The sequence below is a fragment of the Oncorhynchus masou genome, chromosome 5, assembly GCF_036934945.1.
Source record: "Oncorhynchus masou masou isolate Uvic2021 chromosome 5, UVic_Omas_1.1, whole genome shotgun sequence".
NCBI lineage: Eukaryota > Metazoa > Chordata > Actinopteri > Salmoniformes > Salmonidae > Oncorhynchus > Oncorhynchus masou.
The window spans coordinates 14,716,610-14,736,865 of NC_088216.1; the positions used below are offsets into that span (position 1 = coordinate 14,716,610).

Here is a 20,256-nt window from a genome sequence, read left to right on the forward strand (position 1 = left end):
TTAGATAAGTGTTCAGACCTTTTGATTTGAGACTCGAAATTGAACTCAGCTGCATCCTGTTTCTATTAATCATCCTTGAGATGTTTCTACAAGTTGATTGGAGTCCACCTGTAGTAAATTAAATTAATTGGATATGATTTGGAAAGGCACACACCTGTCTACAAGGTCCCACAGTTTGCAGTGCATGTCAGAGCAAAAATAATGAGGTCGAAGGATTTGTCTCTAGAACTCCAAGACAGGATTGTGCTGAGGCACAGATCTGGGGAAGGGTACCAAAACATTTCTGTATTTTTTAATGTCCAAGAAAACAGTGGCCTCCATCATTCTTAAATAGAAGACGTTTGGAACCACCAAGACTCTTCCTAGAGCTGGCCGCCTGGCCAATCTGATCAATCGGGGGAGAAGGGCCTTGGTCAGCGAGGTGACCAAGAACCCAATGTTCACTCTGACAGAACTCCAGAGTTCCTCTGTGGAGATGAGAGAGACTTCAAGAAGGACAGCCATCTCTGCAGCACTCCACCAATCAGGCCTTTATGGTAGAGTGGCCAGACAGAAGCAGAAGCCAATGGCACATGAAAACCTGCTTGGAGGTTGCCAAAAGGCAACTAAAGACTCTCAGACCATGAGAAACAAGATTATCTGGTCTGATGAAACCTGAATGCCAAGCATCGCGCCTGGAGGAAACCTGGCACCATCCCTACGTTAAAGCATGGTGTTGGCAGCATCGTGCTGTGGGGATATTTTTCAGCGGCAGGGACTTGGAGACTAGTCAGGATCGAGGGAAAGATGAATGGAGAAAAGTACAGAGAGATCCTTGACGAAAACCAGCTCCAGAGGGCTCAGGGCCTCAGACTGGGGTGAAGGTTCAACCTTCCAATAGGACAAGGACCCTAAGCACACAGCCAAGACAAAGCAGGAGTTGCTTCGGGAGAAATCTCAATGTCCTTGAGTGGCCCAGCCAGAGCCCGGACTTGAACCTGATCGAACATCCCTGGAGAGACCTGGAAATATCTGTTCAGCGACGCTCCCCATCCAACACGACCAAGCTTGAGAGGATCTGGCGATAAGAATGGGAGAAATTCCCCAAATACAGGTGTGCCACGCTTGTAGCGTCATACCCAAGAAGACTCGAGGCTGTAATCGCTGCCAAAGGTGCTTTGACAAAGTACTGATTAAAGGGTCTGAAAACTTATGTAAATGTGATATTGCAGTTTTTTTGTATTTATTCATTTGCAAAATTGTCTAAAAACATTTTTTGCTTTAGCATTATGAGTTTAGTGTGTTGATTGATGAGGAGAGAACTATTTCATCAATTTGAGCAAAAGTTAGAAACATCACAACATGTGGAAAAAGTCAAGGGGTCTGAATACTTTCCGAATGCACTGTAAGATATAAATGGAACTCAAGGTTGCCTACGTCAGAAATACAATATTTTTCAACGTAAAATATATATAAAAAATGTTAAGGGCCCTTATTAAGGTCCACATTCATCATTGTTTCAGAGTCATAACTGACCCTAGATCAGAACTCCTACTCTACATTTGAATAGAGTCGTCCTGTGGCTCAGTTGGTACAGCATGGTGCATGGGTTCAATTCCTGCTGGGACTTCCCATACGAAAAGTGTTTTCAAACATGACTAATGACTTGGATAAAAGTGTCTACTCGATGGCATATATTATTAAATACTATTATAAACTGGGTAGTTTTGGCCCTGGATGCTGATTGGCTGAAACAGCATTTCAGAAGTCTATACTGTATATCAGACAATATACCACGGGTATGACGTAAAAATACTTGTTTACTGTTCTATTTATGTTGTCAACCAGTTTAAAATAAGCCGTGGAACAGTATGTTGGTCATATACCACAAACCCCTGAAGTACCTTGTTGTCATTATAAACTGAAGCAATAAGGCCTGAGGAGGTGTGGTATATGGCCAATATACTACCGCTAAGGGCTGTTCTTATGCACAATGCAACGCGGAGTGCTTGGATGCACCACAAACCCCGAGGTGCCTTATTTTAAACTGGTTACCAATGTACTTAGACCAGTAAATACAAATGTTAATACCCATGGTATACGGTCTGGTATACCACGCCTGTCAGCTAATCAGCATTCAGGGCTCAAACCACCCAGTTTATAATGGTCAATATTCCACACCTCCACAGGCATTATATCACTTAGTTTAGATATACAGGTCCAGATATACAAGGTTTTTGTCAAACTTGTTGTGTTCAGGTCTTCTTCTTTCTGGGTTTGTTGTGTTCAGGTCTTCTTGGTTCTGGGTTTGTTGTGTTCAGGTCTTCTTGGTTCTGGGTTTGTTGTTTTCAGGTCTTCTTGGTTCTGGGTTTGTTGTGTTCAGGTCTTCTTGGTTCTGGGTTTGTTGTGTTCAGGTCTTCTTGGTTCTGGGTTTGTTGTGTTCAGGTCTTCTTGGTTCTGGGTTTGTTGTGTTCAGGTCTTCTTGGTTCTGGGTTTGTTGTGTTCAGGTCTTCTTGGTTCTGGGTTTGTTGTGTTCAGGTCTTCTTGGTTCTGGGTTTGTTGTGTTCAGGTCTTCTTGGTTCTGGGTTTGTTGTGTTCAGGTCTTCTTGGTTCAGGGTTTGTTGACTGTACTGTAGAGAACAGAGGAGTCCTCCTCAGCTGCTTGTGTTGCTGAGGGTCTGAAGCAGAGAAACAAAAATGAAACAAAGACAGCGTCCCAAATGGTGGCACCCTATAGGGCTCTGTCTAAAGTAGTGCACTAAATAGGGAATAGGGTGCCATTTGGAACAGAAGAACAGTTCCTCAAAACCATCATCACATCACATCCCTCATTATAGACATGTCATAGTAACTGTCCTGAGATGTCCATTGTTGTGTTCATAGTTTGGCTTCATAGTGTTCACTAAGGGTCAACTGTTTTGCTCATTGATGACATCTCCTACAATAAACTGCAGCATATGAATGACCTTAATTCAGAATATGCTCACCAGGTGGCAGCACTGGGGAGGTTGAAATTCAGAGCAGCGTACTGGACATCCTCATCCTCTTTCTGGGGCTGAGGCACTTGGACGGTGGAGTACAGAGGCACTTCCTGGTTTTTGGAGCCAGAGAAGTGGACACTGGCGTAGTGAACATCATCCTGGTCGTATGTGGACTCTGTCTGTGCTGCAGTAGAGTTCATGGCCATGTCTGAGATGTTGTCATACACTGGACTAGAGTCTCCCTGATGGAGAGAGAGGACAGACAACATGAGGAGTGGAAATGTTCCACAAAGAATACAGTCATCACAGTCTCCTTCTGATTCCAACAGACTCACCTGTCCATCATCTGCTGTGTCTCTTGTGTTGATGGGTTTGGAGGCCTTCTTCCTGTTTTGCACATTAATAATGAATAAATAAATTAATAAATTAATGAAGTTAACAACAAATCAGAGGGCTACATTTAAATAATGAACAAAATAAAAAGATACATTTAAACAAATCTGAGTGTTAAGGTGAAAGAATAATACAAATATCAGTTTTCCTTCTTCACTCACCTGAACAACATGAGTCCAGAGAGACAGAGGATGAGAACCAGAACAACCACTATGATTCCTACAGCTGCAGTCACAACTGAGGTTTGTTTCCCTATAATACAATATGGATGATATGAGAACATGGCATTATATAATAAACTAAAAATAAACTATAATACAGGACAGTAATGCAATACTTGTTAAGGGATCTTATAACCCAATGTATAGTTATAAACTAAGGTGTAATAAGCCAAAACATAATGATTAAAATTAGCTTGAAACATGTAGTTTTGTATTGAAGATGTAACTTTACCTGCTACAATGATCATCAGAGCTGTAGAGTTCATAGATCCTCTTCCATTCTGGGCCTCACAGTAATATTCTCCTCTGTCCTCAGAGATGATGTTAGTGATGTTGTAACTCTGTCCTGATGCTTTTGGTGAGGTTACGTTCTTCTTGTACCAGGTGTATTTGTCCACAGGTGGGTTGGCATCACTGCTGCAGGTCAGAGTCACTGAACTGCCCTCCACTATTTCACCAGAGGGACTGACTGACACTGAGGTGTTCCTTGGTCCATCTGATGTATAATACAGTGGATTTAAAAATAATTTAAATTTGATCAGGTAAAAAATATTACACAAACTTTCCACAAATGTACTTTTCCACACACTGACTTTTAGCTCCATCCTCTTATTGAAGATTCTCTATTCAAGTATCATGTGGAGCCAATATCTGTCACTACAATGTTATTATACCAAACTAAAGGGTTAAACCCCATGTACTTACATGTGACAGTGAGAGTCTCTTCATCAGAGGGGAGATCCTCATGTCCTTCTACAGAACAGGAGTATCTGCCTGTATCCTCACTGCTGACTGAGAACAGGATATAGACAGGAGAGGATGTGTTGCTGTTTGGTATAGACTGTCCATTCTTATACCAACTGTAGGCTGTGATGGGGTCCAGTGTACAGTTGGTTCTACATCTCAGTGTGACTCTCTCCCCCTCTGACACAGATGTAGGATCCATCTCCAACACAACATCTAGAGTAAAAGGAACCACATCATTATTCTCCTCCTTTGTGTCTGTATAGCTGCCCTTCATAAGGTCATTACAGTCATTCATTTAATGAATTTGAAGGATTTAGTCAGGATAGTCAACTCCGGAATATTTTCCACTGTTTCCCAGGAAGTCCTGGGTTAAATAGAACCAATTTAATCAGATTAAAACACAACATTCTGATTAGCTTACATACAAAAGCACAGCTAAAATCACAGCAAACACTGAAGCACACACATCATATGCATTAGCATACATACAATACCACACTCACATTACAGCTATCTAGATATGTGTCATAGATGTGAGATGAGTGACAGATTACCTGTGACAGTCAGAGAGACAGGTGTGCCATGAAACTTTCCTCCAGATGTTATGAATCTGAACATGTACCCTGCAGAGTCACTCAATCTCAGGTCTGTGATTCTCAGGGTACAGTCACTCTCCTTATCCCCAAGGTACTCTATATGACCCTCATACCCTGGCACTGAGCTCAGATCTTCAGCCTCCATACCAGACCATTTAGTAAACCAGAAAGCTTGTTTGATCTCATGATTACTGGGATATGTGTAAGAGCAGGATATGTCCACTGTTGTCCCCTTCAAGGCACAGATCTTCTGATGGGTGTAAGTCACACTCCAACACTTCTGACCTGAAATACAAGACAATATAACACCTTTATAAAATGCTTAATTACAATATCTACTGTATACACTTATGCTGTTACGTTCCCCAGCAAGAAAACCTCAAATGTAACCAAAACAAAAGTGGGAATTAATAAAAGAGTCACTGACAAAGACAAAAATGAGACCAGTGGGCTCTGAAAGACACTCATGGGGGAGTCCATTGCAAATGTACTATCAACAACAACTGGAACAAAAAGACATGAGCTTCCACAACATTTACCCAAGAAGAGGCAAACAAAATAAAACCCCCCAGTTGTAACACATTCTGACTAACGAGTGACACCAATCAGGGCACCTCACCTCCAAGTATCAATGAAAACAACAACACAACAATGTTTAAATCATATGCTGTGAAAGTAACCAGGAAGTGGTTTAGGACTAAACCAGAGTGATGATGTGATGTTATAAAGACTCAAATAAGTACAGGATATATCCACTGTTGACCCTTTCAAGGCACAGATTCTCCTCTTGGTGTAAGTCACTCTGTTGCAGTCCTTACCCTGGACACCTGCAATATAATGGAATCTCATGAGTACATTATACAGTATTTTCAGATATTTTCATAAAAGCCCCATCAAATTACACTTTGAGACCAACAGGACGTAGAACAAACATTCTGTATACTTGCTGTATTAGATTCCATATTAGATTCACACTCACACACTGCAGGAGAGAGGAGATCCTCATGGCCTTTTACAGCACAGGAGTAACTGTCTTCATAGTTACTGGAGACTGAGTCTTTGTACTGGGGGGAGGTGCTCTCATCTAGATGTTGTCCGTTCTTGTACCAGATGTAGGTGGGGTTGTCAGTCAGAGTACAGGTGGTGCTACAGGTCAGTGTCTTCTGTCCCTCTGCAGCAGGAGTCACCTTCACCTGCAGACCTGAAACAAAATGTATAAAACCACATACACCTCTGTGTTAACAGGATGGTTAATATATTTATCCTGTAATTCATTATGATTTACAGTTGTATCATACAGTGTAGTATTACCTGTGACAGACAGAGTTGTTCCTGGGAAACTATGACCCCATTCAAAGTCTTCTGTTTTAAAAGTGAAGCGATACTCAGCTGAGTCGTCCTCTCTCAGATCTGAGATTCTCAGGGTGGAGGGACCTTCGTTTCTCCGTGTCTCTTTGTCAGGGTACTTCACACGACCTGCATATCCTGGGTCTCTGGTTAGGTCCTCAGGGGTCGACTTGTCCCTCCACCTGTCACTCTGTTTAGGACTAAACCAGACTGATGTGGTGGAATAATAACCAACAGTACAGGATATGTCCACTGTTGACCCCTTCAAGACACAGATTCTCCTCTTGGTGTAAGTCACTCTGTTGCAGCTCTGACCCTGAACACCTGAAACACAGTGACATAACAAGAGGTCAACTGGATTATATTCTCAGTTCTATCTAGAAATGCTAACAGTTCTCATATGACAAAGTGAAACCAACACACACACAGGTTGTACAGTATTGTTAGTTAAAGAAACACTCACACACTGCAGGAGAGTGGAGAGCCTCATGGCCTTTTACAGCACAGGAGTAGCTGTCTTTACTGTTAGTGTAGTCTGAGTATTTGTACTGGGGGGAGGTGCTCTCATCTAGACGTTGTCCGTTCTTATACCAGATGTAGGTGGGGTTGGGGTTACTCAGAGTACAGGTGGTGATACAGGTAATTGTCACCTGATTTTGCCAGCTTGAATAAGTCACCTTCACCTGCAGAGCTGGAGTAGATCACAGCATTAAACCCTGCATCACCTGTTCTATAGTTTAATTACATGATGCAAGACATTCTCAAACTCATTTCATTCTCAAATCTGTTTCATATATACAAATCCAATTTCTAGACCTAAATGGACAGTAGATATTAAATCAACAGACTAGCAGTATAAAGCATGTTACTGTACCTGTTACAGACAGAGTGACTCCAGGACTTCCAGAATATTTCCCTCCGGTCTGATCTGTTATAAATCTGAACCTGTACGTAGCTGAGTCTCTCTCTCTCAGGTCTGTGATTCTCAGGGTACAGTCTCTCTTCTTATCTCCTTGATACACCAGACGACCTGCATACTCTGGGTCCTGACCTAGATCTTCAGGTTCTACACCAGTCCCCCATTTAGTGAACCAGAGTGTTGTTGTGACTTTACCTCTGGGATATGTGTAAGAGCAGGACATCTCCACTGTTGACCCCTTCAAGGTACAGATACTCTGAGTGGTGTATGTAACACTCCAGCCATTCTGACTCAGTACCACTGAAACACAGTTAGACATCACAAGGACGTTACATTAAGTTCAAGGTCTTGTGACTCACACTAACACTTTGTTCCATAGTTGCTGAGTTGAGTGTGAATGGAAACCACAGATAAGCTTCACTCAGTGAGGTGTGAAAGATAACTGTTTAAAGTGAAGTGGGGACGCCAAATGTGTCGACAGTAGAACATAAAAATGGTTATGCTTTTAGAAATATCTGTAGATCGATAAACAAGGCAACTTAAAGATATGAATGAGACCATACCTGCTACAGACCAGAGAAAGACCACCAACACACTTCCTGCTGTTCTCAAGGCCATTGTTGCATCTCTCACCCTGCAGTCTTAGAAACATAAACAACAACTCACTCTATAGCTGGTGAATAACTCCACCTGATACATTGAAGTAGAAACTGTAAATGGGGTACAGGACCTCATTACTGAAAATGAACCAGGCTCATATTGTGTTGTGTTGTATTGTGCTATATGGTTGTCTATGTGAATACTGTCTGTCTGTAAGTCTACTGCACTTTGTATGTATGTAATGTGTGTGACGTGTTGCATGTCTGTCTACATCTGTCTACTTAAGATAATATGTTGTATGATGCAAAAATAAACTCCTAATGTATACAATAGTCATTATCATCATCATCATCGTGACTATAATCAACATCAGCATCATTAACATCAAGTTCATCAATCAAAACCCCAAATACAGGAGGATAAATGTTCAATCCTCTACAGTCCATCAAGTTGTACAGCAGCCTAAAGACTGACCACCAGGTTCAGTATAGCTTCTACTCTAAAGCTGTGAGTCTAAACAGCAAGTGACTCGCGCACGCACACGCATGCACACATTCACACACACACACACACACACCACACACACACACACACACACACACACACACACACACACACACACACACACACACACACACACACACACACACACACACACACACACACACACACACACACACACACACACACACACACACACACACACACACACCATCTGTAGGGAAGGCCCATAACTCCCATGGAGTCTGTATTAAAGTCTAGAGAGCTGGTTGTTATCATATCAAATCAAGTCAAATGTATTTATACAGCCCTTCTTACATCAGCTGATATCTCAAAGTGCTGTACAGAAACCCAGCCTAAAACCCCAAACAGCAAGCAATGCAGGTGTAGAAGCACGGTGGCTAGGAAAAGCTCCCTAGAAAGGCCAAAACCTAGGAAGAAACCTAGAGAGGAACCAGGGGATGTGGGGTGGCCAGTCCTCTTCTGGCTGTGCCGGGTGGAGATTATAACAGAACATGGCCAAGATGTTCAAATGTTCATAGATGACCAGCATGGTAAAATAATAATAATCACAGGCAGAACAGTTGAAACTGGAGCAGCAGTATTGGATGTAGAATATATGTAGAAAAGTTAAAACACACATCCTACACAGTATAGATGTCAACCCTCCTCCCTATCAGTCTGGTCCTAAAGGGCCCTCAGATAAACCCACTGCGTAACACACACACACACCGGAGGAGACACTTTATGAATATGGCCCTGATGTAACAACCAAAACACAGCTCAAAACACAACAAGAAGTAAAATGATACAATAACCTCAAGAATATGACTAATGACTGAAAACACATAACCAATAACTATATTTCAAGATATTGTCAAGAGTAGTTACAGAGTGAAGTGAAGAGGAGAGGTCTTGTACAGTGAGTCAACTGTCTGGTAGTGAGTGAAAACAAGAAGTAAGTGTTGAAACCTTATAAAAGCAGTCAGAACACAAGTAGTGGATGCAGAACTGTCCTTCCTGTTTAGTAAAGACATTAACATCCACGACAACCAGACCAACACGCCAGAAAAGGGCTGTTACTGTAATAGAACAGAAATTGTGTAAAAGACAAGTCTGGGCAGACATTTATTTTATTTAAAAAATGTGTCAATTTTCACTGTGGTCTTTTATACTACATACAGAACCATGTAAACACTGTGTTGACTATACTGTTTATAACGTTAACATTTTAATGACCTACCTTGCCCTTCTGAGTTCTGTATATACAGGTCAGAGTTCCATGATGTTATTCAATTAGAACCCATTCAATTTAAACACCCATGACCATCACTCCTTATCAGCTGCATCAAAGTGGTACTGAAGGTTCAGTGTTCTAGACTAGAGCTCCACCTACTGGCATCTCAACATTACTGCAGCCTCCAGTCCTCATGATGTCCTCATTCATTTGGGAAGTAATGGGAATAAATTGAATGATGTTCCTGTCATTCCAGCCATTATAATGAGCCCATCCTCCTGTATACCAGCCTCCTCTGTTGTACAGTACTGGTAGAAGCTGTATCTAGGAGAGGCATGATTGAACATCACCACAGCCTGCTGTACTGACTGTGTGGTCTATTGTAGTCTGCTGTCCATAAATATTGCCATTCAGTTATCAAAAGCAATGTACAGTCTTTGTGCATGAATTTTACCTATGGGTGGTCCCAGGAACAAAACCCATAACTTTGCTAGTGCCATGTTCTACCAACTGAGCTACAGAGGAACATATTCTGTATCGTCTATTGTGTATATACAGATTTCTGATATGACTCGGGAGGTCTGTCAGAGGACAGACAGGAAAGGAGAACAGGGAAGTGACACTGAGTGTGTGCATCTAAACCAACAAAACCACAACCCACCATCACTGTCTCATGTTAATACTACTCCTAAACACAACCCACCATCACTGTGTCTCATGTTAATACTACTCCTAAACACAACCCACCATCACTGTGTCTCATGTTAACACTACTCCTAAACACAACCCACCATCACTGTGTCTCATGTTTATACTACTCCTAAACACAACCCACCATCACTGTGTCTCATGTTAATACTACTCCTAAACACAACCCACCATCACTGTGTCTCATGTTAATACTACTCCTAAACACAACCCACCGTCACTGTGTCTCTTGTTAATACTACTCCTAAACACAACCCACCATCACTGTGTCTCATGTTAATACAATCCTAAACACAACCACCATCACTGTGTCTCTTGTTAATACTACTCCTAAACACAACCACCATCACTGTGTCTCTTGTTAATACTACTCCTAAACACAACCACCATCACTGTGTCTCATGTTAATACTACTCCTAAACACAACCCACCGTCACTGTGTCTCTTGTTAATACTACTCCTAAACACAACCACCATCACTGTGTCTCTTGTTAATACTACTCCTAAACACAACCACCATCACTGTGTCTCTTGTTAATACTACTCCTAAACACAACCACCATCACTGTGTCTCTTGTTAATACTACTCCTAAACACAACCACCATCACTGTGTCTCGTGTTAATACTACTCCTAAACACAACCCACCATCACTGTGTCTCTTGTTAATACTACTCCTAAACACAACCACCATCACTGTGTCTCATGTTAATACTACTCCTAAACACAACCCACCATCACTGTGTCTCTTGTTAATACTACTCCTAAACACAACCACCATCACTGTGTCTCATGTTAATACTACTCCTAAACACAACCCACCATCACTGTGTCTCTTGTTAATACTACTCCTAAACACAACCCACCATCACTGTGTCTCTTGTTAATACTACTCCTAAAGCTCTTACGAAGCATCCACCTAATCAGTCTTAATCTTAGTGTCACTCTTACTTGAGGCCATTTTCAAAATGTCTCCACAGCAATTGTTTTGCTCTCAGTGCTCTTAAAATAGCAGGCACACGTCTTGTGAAACCACATGAACAATGTACATCCCGTCGTTTGTAGCACACAGCGTCGCTCAGTATTTGTCAAGGGTGGCAATCATTTTGGAGACTGTATATCTAACAATCAGATTAACATGTAAAAATAAATTTACACACACACACATGGACAGGAACATCACATCACACACGTTTTCCTCACCCTGTTATACTATGACAGTAAACACGACCCTATAGAATTGAGATCCGTCCCCCTTTCGGAAGAAATGCATCTGGGTATTACTGGCAAACTCTACTAATCATGCTTTAAACATGCCACTGAATAAACTGAACTAAACTAAACACATGAAACCACAGTCCAGGGTCAGTATTCACAATGTGTATCAGAGTAGGAGAGCTGATCTGGGATCAGTTTAGCCTTTTAGATCATAATTATATGGACCGTCTGAGACACTTTATGAATACAGGCCCTGATGTAACAACCAAAACACAGTTCAATATAAACCACCAAGTACAAAGATACAGGAAGTCATGTGATGTTTGGCTAAAAACGTCAAAACTAAAACTATATTTCAAGATATCATCAAGTGTACTTACAGAGTGAAGTGAAGGGGAGAGGTCTTGAACAGTTAGTCAACTTACTGTCACTGCGTGGAAACAAGAAGTAGTCTACTGTAAGTGTTAGTAGAAGCAGGCGTAGCCTAAGTGAGTTCTGTGGTTGACACATTTTAAAGTAGCCTAGTCAGGGCATTAACATGCAGGAACAGCATGTCACATAAGGGATGTTACTGTATCTAAATAGAAAATGGTCTAAAGTCAGAATACTGTAGTTACATTTATTTATTTGAGGAGTGGACCTACATGTTTTACAAGAGACAAAATGTGACCCATTCCCATCACTCCTCATCAGCTGGTACTGAAGGTTCCAGAACAGATGAAAGGGGAGTATCTTTGGTTCCAGTGTTCTAGACTAGAGCTCTCCCTACTGACATCTCTACATTACTGCAGCCTCCAGGCTTCATATGTCCCTACATGTCAGATGAAAATATACAAAATAGAAGGTAGAAAATGTTTTTTTTAAAATATATAGAATGAAACAGTCACGCACGTAAAAATACTGTTATTGGGACTTATGTTGAACTGGCGTTTGAATTGAGTGAATTAGTGATCTCAGCTAGCTTGTTAGCTACATGATGCTGCTGTTATTCAGTGATAAACAAGCATTTTTGTGCATCACACAGCTACTCTGAATGTACTGGATTGTGAACAATATGATGCGCTGCCACTGAATTACAGCAAGACCCCATAGTTAACTAGTGACCTAGTTAGTTAGCTGACATTTAGCTATCAACATTAGCTAGCTAGAAACAACAGACAACAGTGAGCTGTCATTATGACAAGGCCAAGGCAAGCTGCTCTGAATGTCCACTGTGTTCTTGTGTGAAAGAGATGTGTTCAGCTCACTGATCTTCAGAACAACGGACTCAAAGTGAACCCTGACATACATATAACTAAGTCTGTGTGTCCTACTGTATTTGTGTCTGAGTGATGAGTGTTTTTTTTCTATGACAGTTTATCTCCTGACAGTAATGTTGCAGGTCTGACGAGCCTACAGCCGAACCACTCATTGGCTTCATGGTTCAATGGCGCCATCATGGGTCCAATAGGCAGAAATAACATCAAATTGGAAAGTCATAAATCAATGTATTCATAATTCATTAATGTATTTATTGTAATAAAAAATGTTATTATTTACAACATGATGCTGGTATGATGTTTATCCTGTACTGATACTGATCCACACAATCTTTCATGTATCTAAATATGTAATATTTTTAAATAATAAAACAAGCAATATCATGATCCTGAACAATATGGTAATATTTAATATAACATGTGGAATCATGTCTGACAGCAATACAAAGTAAATCATCATGAAACACATCAGGATCAACTTGGTCCGGGCCTCCCTTGTGGCGCGGTGGTTTAAGGCACTGCATCACAGTTACTAGCTGGTTTGAGTCCAGACTCTGTCGCAGCCGGCGGGCGGTGAGTAACGGGCCCAGCGTCTTCCGTGTTAGGGGGGAGTTTGGTCGGCAAGGATGTCCTTGTTCCATCGCGCTCTAGCTACTCCTGTGGCGGGCCGTGTGTGTCACGGTGTTTCCTCTGACACATCGGTGTGGCAGGCTTCAAGGTTAAGCGGGCGTTGTGTTAAGAAGCAGTGTAGCTTGTTTGGGTTGTGTTTCGGTGGTCGCGTGGTTCTCAACCTTCGCCTCTCCCGAGTCTGTATGGGATTTGCAATGATGAGACAAGACTGTAACTGCCAATTGGATAGAACGAAACTGGAGGGTAAAAGTAAATCATTTTCTTGACTGAACATGATAACATGTTACACTAGACTATATATGGATAACATGTTACATTAGACTATGTATGGATAACAGGCTACATTAGACTATATATGGATAACATGCTACATCAGACTATATATGGATAACATGCTACATTAGACTATATATGGATAACATGCTACATTAGACTATATATGGATAACATGTTACACTAGACTATATATGGGTAACAGGCTACACTAGACTATATATGGATAACATGCTACATTAGACTATATATGGATAACATGCTACATTAGACTATATATGGATAACATGCTACATTAGACTATATATGGATAACAGGTTACATTAGACTATATATGGATAACAGGCTACATTAGACTATATATGGATAACATGCTACATTAGACTACATATGGATAACATGTTACACTAGACTATATATGGATAACAGGTTACATTAGACTATATATGGATAACAGGCTACATTAGACTATATATGGATAACATGCTACATTAGACTATATATGGATAACATGCTACATTAGACTATATATGGATAACAGGTTACATTAGACTATATATGGATAACATGCTACATTAGACTATATATGGATAACAGGTTACATTAGACTATATATGGATAACATGCTACATTAGACTTTATATGGATAACAGGTTACATTAGACTATATATGGATAACAGGCTACATTAGACTATATATGGATAACATGCTACATTAGACTATATATGGATAACATGTTACATTAGACTATATATGGATAACAGGTTACATTAGACTATATATGGATAACAGGCTACATTAGACTATATATGGATAACATGCTACATTAGACTATATATGGATAACATGCTACATTAGACTATATATGGATAACATGCTACATTAGACTATATATGGATAACATGCTACATTAGACTATATATGGATAACAGGCTACATTAGACTATATATGGATAACATGCTACATTAGACTATATATGGATAACATGCTACATTAGACTATATATGGATAACATGCTACATTAGACTATATATGGATAACAGGCTACATTAGACTATATATGGATAACATGCTACATTAGACTATATATGGATAACATGCTACATTAGACTATATATGGATAACATGCTACATTAGACTATATATGGATAACATGTTACACTAGACTATATATGGATAACATGTTACACTAGACTATATATGGATAACATGTTACACTAGACTATATATGGATAACATGGTACACTAGACTATATATGGATAACATGTTACACTAGACTATATATGGATAACATGTTACACTAGACTATATATGGATAACATGTTACACTAGACTATATATGGATAACATGCTACATTAGACTATATATGGATAACATGCTACATTAGACTATATATGGATAACATGTTACACTAGACTATATATGGATAACATGTTACACTAGACTATATATGGATAACATGCTACATTAGACTATATATGGATAACATGCTACATTAGACTATATATGGATAACATGCTACATTAGACTATATATGGATTACATGCTACATTAGACTATATATGGATAACAGGCTACATTAGACTATATATGGATAACATGCTACATTAGACTATATATGGATAACATGCTACATTAGACTATATATGGATAACATGCTACATTAGACTATATATGGATAACATGTTACACTAGACTATATATGGATAACATGCTACATTAGACTATATATGGATAACATGTTACACTAGACTATATATGGATAACATGCTACATTAGACTATATATGGATAACATGCTTACATTAGACTATATATGGATAACATGCTACATTAGACTATATATGGATAACAGGCTACATTAGACTATATATGGATAACATGCTTACATTAGACTATATATGGATAACATGCTACATTAGACTATATATGGATAACAGGCTACATTAGACTATATATGGATAACAGGCTATATTAGAATATGAATGGACAACAGGCTACATTAGAATATGAATGGATAACAGGCTACATTAGAGTATATATGGATAACAGGCTACATTAGAATATGAATGGACAACAGGCTACATTAGAATATGAATGGATAACAGGCTATATTAGAATATGAATGGACAACAGGCTACATTAGAATATGAATGGACGACAGGCTACATTAGAATATGAATGGATAACAGGCTAACTTAGACTATATATGGATAACAGGCTACATTAGACTATATATGGATAACATGCTACATTAGAATATGAATGGATAACAGGCTACATTAGAGTATATATGGATAACAGGCTACATTAGACTATATATGGATAACATGCTACAATAGACTATATATGGATAACAGGCTACATTAGACTATATATGGATAACATGCTATATTAGAATATGAATGGACAACAGGCTACATTAGAATATGAATGGATAACAGGCTACATTAGAGTATATATGGATAACAGGCTACATTAGAATATGAATGGATAACAGGCTACATTAGACTATATACGGATAACATGCTACATTAGAGTATATATGGATAACAGGCTACATTAGAATATGAATGGACAACAGGCTACATTAGAATATGAATGGACAACAGGCTACATTAGAATATGAATGGATAACAGGCTATATTAGACTATATATGGATAACATGCTACAATAGACTATATATGGATCACAGGCTACATTAGACTATATATGGATAACATGCTATATTAGAATATGAATGGACAACAGGCTACATTAGAATATGAATGGATAACAGGCTACATTAGAGTATATATGGATAACAGGCTACATTAGAATATGAATGGATAACAGGCTACATTAGACTATACATGGATAACATGCTACATTAGAGTATATATGGATAACAGGCTACATTAGAATATGAATGGACAACAGGCTACATTAGAGTATATATGGATAACAGGCTACATTAGACTATATATGGATAACATGCTACAATAGACTATATATGGATAACAGGCTACATTAGACTATATATGGATAACATGCTATATTAGAATATGAATGGACAACAGGCTACATTAGAATATGAATGGATAACAGGCTACATTAGAGTATATATGGATAACAGGCTACATTAGAATATGAATGGATAACAGGCTACATTAGACTATATATGGATAACAGGCTACATTAGACTATATATGGATAACATGCTACATTAGACTATATATGGATAACATGCTACATTAGAGTATATATGGATAACATGCTACATTAGAATATGAATGGATAACATGCTACATTAGAATATGAATGGATAACAGGCTACATTAGAGTATATATGGATAACAGGCTACATTAGACTATATATGGATAACATGCTACAATAGACTATATATGGATAACAGGCTACATTAGACTATATATGGATAACATGCTATATTAGAATATGAATGGACAACAGGCTACATTAGAATATGAATGGATAACAGGCTACATTAGAGTATATATGGATAACAGGCTACATTAGAATATGAATGGATAACAGGCTACATTAGACTATATATGGATAACATGCTACATTAGAGTATATATGGATAACAGGCTACATTAGAATATGGCAAAAAGGCAAAGTCTCACAAGTTTGATGAATGTTTCAGAAACATAACATAATAAATATATAATTATATACAATGCATTGGGAAAGTATTCAGACCCTTTGACTTTTTTCTAATTTTGTTTCGTTACAGCTTAAATAAAAATATACCACACTTCCCCATAATGACAAAACAAAAACAGGTTATTGGAAAGTTTTGCAAATGTATTAAAACTAAAAAACAGAAATATCTTGTTTAGATAAGTATTCCGACATTTTGCTTTGAGACTCATATTTGAACTCAGCTGCATCCTGTTTCTATTAAACATCCTTGAGATGTTTCTTCAACTTAATTGGAGCCCACCTCTGGTAAATTCAATTAATTTGACAGGCCCACACCTGTCTACAAGGTCCCAGTGTTTGCAGTGCATGTCAGAGAGAAAATAATGAGGTCAAAGGATTTGTCTCTAGAACTCCGAGACAGGATTTTGCTGAGGCACAGATCTGGGGAAGGGTACCAAAACATTTCTGTATTTTTGAATGTCCAAGAACACAGTGGCCTCCATCATTCATAAATAGAAGATGTTTGGAACCACCAAGACTCTTCCTAGAGCTGGCCGTCTGGCAAACTGATAAATCGGGGGAGAAGGGCCTTGGTCAGTGAGGTGACCAAGAACCCGATGGTCACTCTGACAGAACTCCAGAGTTCCTCTGTGTAGATGAGAGAGACTTCAAGAACGACAGCCATCTCTGCAGCACTCCACCAATCAGGCTTTTATGGTAGAGTGGCCAGACTGAATCCAATGGCACATGAAAGCCTGCTCAGACCATGAGAAACAAGATTATCTGGTTTGATGAAACCTGAATGCCAAGCGTCACGCATGGTGGTGGCAGCATCATGCTGTGGGGATTTTTTTCAGCGGCGGGGACTGGGAGACTAGTCAGGATCGAGGGAAAGAGTAATGGAGAAACGTACAGAGAGATCCTTGACGAAAACCAGCTCCAGAGGGCTCAGGGCCTCAGATTGGGGTGAAGGTTCCCTAAGCACACAGCCAAGACAAAGGAGGAGTTGCTTCGGGAGAAATCTCAATGTCCTTGAGTGGCCCAGCCAGAGCCCAGACTTGAACCTGATCGAACATCCCTGGAGAGACCTGAAAATATCTGTTCAGCGACGCTCCCCATCCAACAAGACAAGGTTTGAGAGGATCTGGAGATAAAATGGGAGAAATTCCCCAAATACAGGTGTGCCAAGCTTGTAGCGTCATATCCAAGAAGACTGGTTACCAATGTCCTTAGACCAATAAATACAAATGTTAATACCCATGGTATACGGTCTGGTATACTAATGCTGTCATCTAATCAGCATTCAGGGCTCAAACCACGCAGTTTATAATGGTCAATATTCCACACCTCAAGATATACAAGGTTTTTGTCAAACTTGTTCTGTTCAGGTCTTCTTATTTATGGCTTTGTTGTGTTCAGGTCTTCTTGGTTCTGGGTTTGTTGTGTTCAGGTCTTCTTGGTTCTGGGTTTGTTGTGTTCAGGTCTTCTTGGTTCTGGGTTTGTTGTTTTCAGGTCTTCTTGGTTCTGGGTTTGTTGTTTTCAGGTCTTCTTGGTTCTGGGTTTGTTGTGTTCAGGTCTTCTTGGTTCTGGGTTTGTTGTGTTCAGGTCTTCTTGATTCTGGGTTTGTTGTGTTCAGGTCTTCTTGATTCTGGGTTTGTTGTGTTCAGGTCTTCTTGGTTCTGGGTTTGTTGTGTTCAGGTCTTCTTGGTTCTGGGTTTGTTGTGTTCAGGTCTTCTTGATTCTGGGTTTGTTGTGTTCAGGTCTTCTTGATTCTGGGTTTGTGTTCAGGTCTTCTTGGTTCTGGGTTTGTTGTGTTCAGGTCTTCTTGGTTCTGGGTTTGTTGTGTTCAGGTCTTCTTGGTTCTGGGTTTGTTGTGTTCAGGTCTTCTTGGTTCAGGGTTTATTGACTGTACTGTAGAGAACAGAGGAGTCCTCCTCAGCTGCTTGTGCTGCTGCGGGTCTGAAGAGAGAAACAAAAATGAAACAAAGACAGTGTACCAAATGGTGGCACCCTATAGGGCTCTGTCTAAAGTAGTGCACTAAATAGGGAATAGGGTGCCATTTGGAACAGAAGAACAGTTCCTCAAAACCATAATCACATCATACCCCTCATTATAGACATGTCATAGTAACTGTCCTGAGATGTCCATTGTTGGGTTCATAGTTTGGCTTCATAGTGTTCACTAGGGGTCAACTGTTTTGCTTGTTGATGACATCTCCTACAATAAACTGCAGCATATGAATGACCTTAATGCAGAATATGCTCACTGGGTGGCAGCACAGGGGAGGTTGAATTTCACAGCAGCGTAGTGGACATCCTCATCCTCTTTCTGGGGCTGAGGCACTTGGACGGTGGAGTACAGAGGCACTTCCTGGTTTTTGGAGCCAGAGAAGTGGACGCTGGCGTAGTGAACATCATCCTGGTCGTCTGTAGCTGCTGTCTGTCATATATTATCTTAATAGGGAGAGACGATGTGAGACCGTACAGCCTTTGTACTGGAGCGGAGATGACACGTGCTGGTACTGGAACTAATGACGTCACTTTAAGTTTATAACCTGTGGTAAAATGTGTCAGGAGCAGTACTCTCTGCTGTTTGACTTTAAGACTGGGCTCTGTCCATTTTTATACTAATAAGGGTCATACATATCCTTATGAATTGACAGAGTGCTTGATTTTAATTGGGTATTAAAACAGAGGAATTTAATTCCTGCAACACTGTCATTCCAAGATATTGAGCCCTGCCCATGTCTCTTTGCTTAATAAATGGTTATATTTTGTGCCTACAACCCAGTGCAACAATTTTGATGTTAAGGTAGACATGTTGAAGTTTTTTTAGAAACATCCGTTTAAGGGAATACTTAAGCTCCCCTAATTCTGACACTTCTATTGAACCAGTAGGTTGCTCTCCTGCACATACTCCGACTCCTTTTAGAAGCAAGAGTTATTTTATATCTCCTGCCAATCGCAATCACTCTATCGAGACATTGCAGAGTTGTGG

General features: G+C 39.8%; 1 protein-coding gene and 1 long non-coding RNA gene across 3 annotated transcripts in view; both read right to left on the reverse strand.

Annotated features, from left to right (window-relative positions):
* Nucleotides 1–20,256, reverse strand: part of LOC135534114 (uncharacterized) — an 82,521-nt gene that overhangs the window by 11,866 nt on the left and 50,399 nt on the right. The gene's annotated exons all lie outside the window — the stretch shown is intronic.
* Nucleotides 2,503–12,208, reverse strand: LOC135534079 (B-cell receptor CD22-like). 2 transcript variants are annotated; one of them, XM_064961226.1, is made up of 14 exons: nucleotides 11,827–12,208; nucleotides 7,747–7,824; nucleotides 7,139–7,483; nucleotides 6,728–6,955; nucleotides 6,229–6,588; nucleotides 5,897–6,118; nucleotides 5,661–5,744; nucleotides 4,876–5,202; nucleotides 4,280–4,534; nucleotides 3,807–4,070; nucleotides 3,515–3,605; nucleotides 3,296–3,347; nucleotides 2,967–3,202; nucleotides 2,503–2,657 (listed from the first exon to the last, which is right to left on the reverse strand). In XM_064961226.1, coding segments are annotated over exons 1-14 (2,673 nt in total). In that variant the 5' UTR covers nucleotides 11,957–12,208; the 3' UTR covers nucleotides 2,503–2,656. The 2 variants fall into 2 exon arrangements, with proteins under 2 accessions (XP_064817298.1, XP_064817304.1); XM_064961232.1 differs by lacking the exon at nucleotides 11,827–12,208 and adding an exon at nucleotides 9,176–9,236.